Below are 4,419 nucleotides of genomic sequence, written 5' to 3'. Positions count from 1 at the left end.
ACAGATCGGTGCCTGTATTTGTAAAAACACATTACATGATTTTTTTCCAAAACAGAATTAAAGAGAGGTATTTTGGGGGCGGGGCCAAGACTGTGTACGAAGACCTGTCAACACAGCATGTTTTCCTTTTTATCCCATCAGACAAGTTAACGCTCGATGATCATTCAGCCATGAATTAAAGCTGGTTTGTTTCTGCTTCAGTGTCTTAGAGCGTGAACTCTTAAGTCACCACTGTTAAAATCATTAAACTGGATAACACGATATATGTATTTATTTTAATTAACATTATTTGTTATTTTGATCGTCTTCTGTATTTATCTTTTATTGGCCTCTTGAATTTCAATGTGATACCTTTCTATTTTCAAAAAGACATTTAGTTTAAGATTACAACAAATACTTCAGCAAAGAAAAAAAAAGGTAATAATATTGTGAATTTAAGAGCCCTGTTGAAAGTTGTATTCAATCTGCTCTAAATGTAAAGTCATCTAATTCTGAGCTGTTTGATGTCGCCCTTTGGCTTCTTTGATTTTTGTTTTATATTATTTTTATATATATAAAACAATATGTATATATATATGTATGTGTGTGTTTGTGTGCATTTTTATTCTACTTTGACATAAAGTTAATGAAAGAAGCTGAAAACAGCAAACATTGTACATCATATCTTTTCTTTTAGTTTTATTATTAAACCTTTTCTCTAAATGTATTTAATTAGATGGGGGGGGGGGGGGGGTATATTTACATATTAAAAAATAAAACCAAACGAACCAGATTAAATCTGTAAAAAAAGAGAGAGAATATGCTGTATAGGTTTATCTTCAACAATCACAGACGAAGACGTTGAGAACTTTGACAAACCAGGTGGATTTACAGTTTTGATATTTTGCTGCCATCTACTGGAATTTAATTGAAATCTTTCCAAGTTTCTTTTTGATTCGCTGATTTCAATAAGATCTAACTTAGTTAAAGATTCATAAATCAATAACTTACAGGCAAGTGAGTGACTCTGACTTTGTAAGTGAAAAAAGAACATTCATGATGTTTTTATTTGCAACCATGACTGTTAAGTTGAGCACAATTAAAACATTAACTTGAGAAAATCTAATGACCAACAGTATTTTAAAGGGGAATTAATGTCAAAGACTGTGAAAAGGAAAATCATTTTGACTGGAGGATAAAACAAACAAAATAAGTCACACAAAGTGATGTTTTTGAGTTTTTAAAAAGTCCTTCCTGGCTTCCGTAGTCTCCATCAGGTTTGCAAAAATCTAAAACAAACAATTTCCTTCAAAATAAAAGCAGAACTAAATAACACTGACCATTTTTTACTGAGGTATCATTAAACTATAAATGTGTTTTAAATAAGTGAAAAACTTAATCGATCTAAACCCTTATTTTATGTAAACAAAGGAAATATTTACCTTTTTGTTATTCTACAATTATCTTGTAGTTTACACAAAAAAAGTCATTTTAGTTTTCGTCAGTAACTTTTTATTGTTGTTCTTTTAATCAATGACTATTTATGTATAAAACTTATTTTTGCCACATATTTCTTCCTTTTTTAATCTTTCGAGTGACTTTTTATTTTACCTTTAAATCCTTTTCTTAGAGCATTTGAATCTTGTATTTTAAGCAACATATTTACATGTGCACACATGTTGTTCATATGCCCATGTGTTCTTATACATTTTCATGGTCACAAGTATATTTTTGATTGTCTGTGAATGTATTTGTGCTCTAGTTTGTGTGCACGTCTAATTTGTGTATTGCGTGTTTGTTATATACACACAAATATGAATATTTTATGAATTGCAAAAGGACTTGAGCTTGTCTGCGCTTTTTTAAAATTACTATTAACTAATCCATTCATAAACATTAAAACGCCACCGACAAAGAAGCGTTAGAGTTAATCGTCTTGAACAAATCCAACTTGGGGCTGCAGGAGCCGGGTATTGAACCCCCGACCTTCCCAGTTCAGAGACGATAAACTCTGATCCACTGATCCACAATAATGGACTGATTACGCCTCTGTAAAGCACTTTGAATAAGCTCGTGTCTATAAGCAGCTATATAGATAAACGAACCATACCTTCAAAATGCTTGTTTTTTTTAAATTAAAGTTTTGATTATTTTGCCTTTTTATTTATTTGAAAAAAAGTTAAAAAAATTAAATATTACTAAAAAATACTTTATTTATTTATAAATAATACTTATTATATATTATTATATATATTATATATATATATTATCATATATTATATTATATTATATATATATATATAATAATATTTATTACTTAAATTTGTTTTAAAAAAACAGTTAAAAAATAATAATAATAATTTAAAAACTATTGTGAAATGTGTAACCGGAGACTCGCTGTGTGTTGTTGTTAGCTTGTTCCGGTTCTCTTGTTGTTGTGGAGGGAATCGGCTAGCTCTGTTAGCCCCGTTAGCCCCCCGTGTGTGTGTGTGTGTTTGAGAGAGTTTTCGGTCGTTATTTGTTCCTCTGATAGTTTCAGTCATGGCTTACCAGCTGTACAGGAACACGACACTGGGAAACAGCCTACAGGAGAGTCTGGACGAGCTCATACAGGTGAGCCCGAGCGTGACGCCTGTTAGCTCGGATTAGCATGTTGCTAAGTGTAGCGTCGGCGGTCATTGAGGAAAATGTTAGAGGTGTAAATGTTGATTTTTGTTTCTGGTTTTTTGAGTGAAATCAACAAGAACCAGTCCGAGAACCAGTACAGGATCCAGGAAAGACCTTTTACTTCACTTAGATATTCAGTTATCCACTTTTTTCTTCACTTCTGATCTGATTCACATTTCTATATATACATATATTTAACCAAAATAATGGAATATTTAATAATACTGTATTTAATATTGTTGGTAGGAGTAATTAAAAGTAATACAAAGCAGGATTACACCTGGTAATTAATTTACTATTGAAAGATAAATACAGTGAGTTGGCTTCACAAACAAAGAGGTGTTCAAATGCAATAATAATAATAATAGTAATAATGGGATATTTCAAAGTAAAGTGTGAGAGTTGTTTGTCATGTAGGAGCTGCACCAACATCACCTGTGTGTTGTCATGGAGACGATCTGTGGGCGCCTTACAGTCACATTTGAAAGTTTTCAGAGTGAGACGGTGCGAGCTGAGAATAACTGATTTATTTTCGTGTTTGACGGCACATTTAAAGTAAAAACGTCATGATGCCACCACGCTGACACGAAAAGCAGAGGATATCGGATGGATCGGCTTCCTGCTGATAGATGTTGAATTGAAATGTGTGTTTGTGTGTTCAGACTCAGCAGATCACGCCACAGCTCGCCCTGCAGGTCCTCCTTCAGTTTGATAAAGCGATCAACACGGCGCTCGCCAACAGAGTCCGCAACAGAGTCAACTTCAGAGTGAGTCTGAGCTCCCTTCCTGTCATCTTTGACCTCTGACCCCTTGGACCCTGAACACCAGCAGAGCAGACAGGACGGCTAGGAGATCAGAGTCTGTGTGTTCCTCATGTTGTCTGACGTGTTCCCACTATGTTCTCATTATGTTCACCACTAAAAGTTAAAGAACTTCCTGTGTTACAGATATTTGATTCTGAGCGTGGATGTTTACCGTTGTTGTTAGACGTTCTCAGCTGCTGTTCTCCGTCTGTCCTGCAGGGCTCCCTAAACACGTACAGGTTCTGTGACAACGTGTGGACGTTTGTGCTCAACGACGTGGAGTTCAGGGAGGTGACGGACCTTGTGAAGGTCGACAAGGTCAAAATCGTTGCCTGTGATGGAAAGAGCGAGTCGACCCAGAACAAGACAGATAAGTGGTGAGATCAGATTTAAAGGGAGTTCAAAGAGAAACGCTGACTCACCTTTAGGGTGAAACATTTATCATGAGCGGTTTGAACATCATTTGCTGTTTTGTTTTTTCAGACTCTGGCTGCAGCACTGCAGAGCGAGGACCCTTCCTGACCGCGTGCTGGGGTCAGACGGGAGTCACAGGTGGACCTGGACTGTACATATAATTTATTATTACAGCAGAGTCACAGCTGAGGAGTGTGTGCGTGTGTGTGTGTGCGTGCGTGCGTGTGTGCGTGGGTGTCAGAGTGGACCAGTTACTGTTCCTGCAGCAAAGTTCTTTTTTATTATCAGTTTACATGATGTTTGTGTTCAGTTTGCTGTTATTATGAAGCTGGAACAACTTTAATAAAAACTTTATTTAAAACTCGGAAAGTTTCTCTTCTCATCATTTAAACACTCGAGGAGTGTCTCTCTTTAAAGAGTGTTTTCATCCCTTCCTGTTCAGATAAATAAAACACTATTTGTTCATGGCGCTGTTTGCAGGCAGCTGCTGAGGGTCCAAGGTCAGTGAAACCTCCCTGAGGGGGCCTCATCTCGTTGTCCTGCGAAGCCTGGCGTC

General features: G+C 36.0%; 1 protein-coding gene across 2 annotated transcripts; it reads left to right on the top strand.

Annotated features, from left to right (window-relative positions):
* Positions 1-2,371: 2,371 nt before the first annotated feature.
* gtf2a2 (general transcription factor IIA, 2) lies at positions 2,372-4,232 on the top strand (the record flags this gene model as incomplete). 2 transcript variants are annotated; one of them, XM_079339722.1, is made up of 4 exons in its annotated part: positions 2,372-2,592; positions 3,309-3,413; positions 3,669-3,826; positions 3,933-4,232. In XM_079339722.1, coding segments are annotated over exons 1-4 (336 nt in total). In that variant the 5' UTR covers positions 2,372-2,520. The 2 variants fall into 2 exon arrangements, with proteins under 2 accessions (XP_079195848.1, XP_079195847.1); XM_079339721.1 differs by lacking the exon at positions 3,933-4,232 and having other exon boundaries at positions 3,669-3,830.
* Positions 4,233-4,419: the final 187 nt, after the last annotated feature.

Source organism: Symphodus melops, assembly GCF_947650265.1.
Source record: "Symphodus melops genome assembly, chromosome: 3".
NCBI lineage: Eukaryota > Metazoa > Chordata > Actinopteri > Labriformes > Labridae > Symphodus > Symphodus melops.
This window is presented reverse-complemented; position numbering and strand designations above follow the sequence as displayed.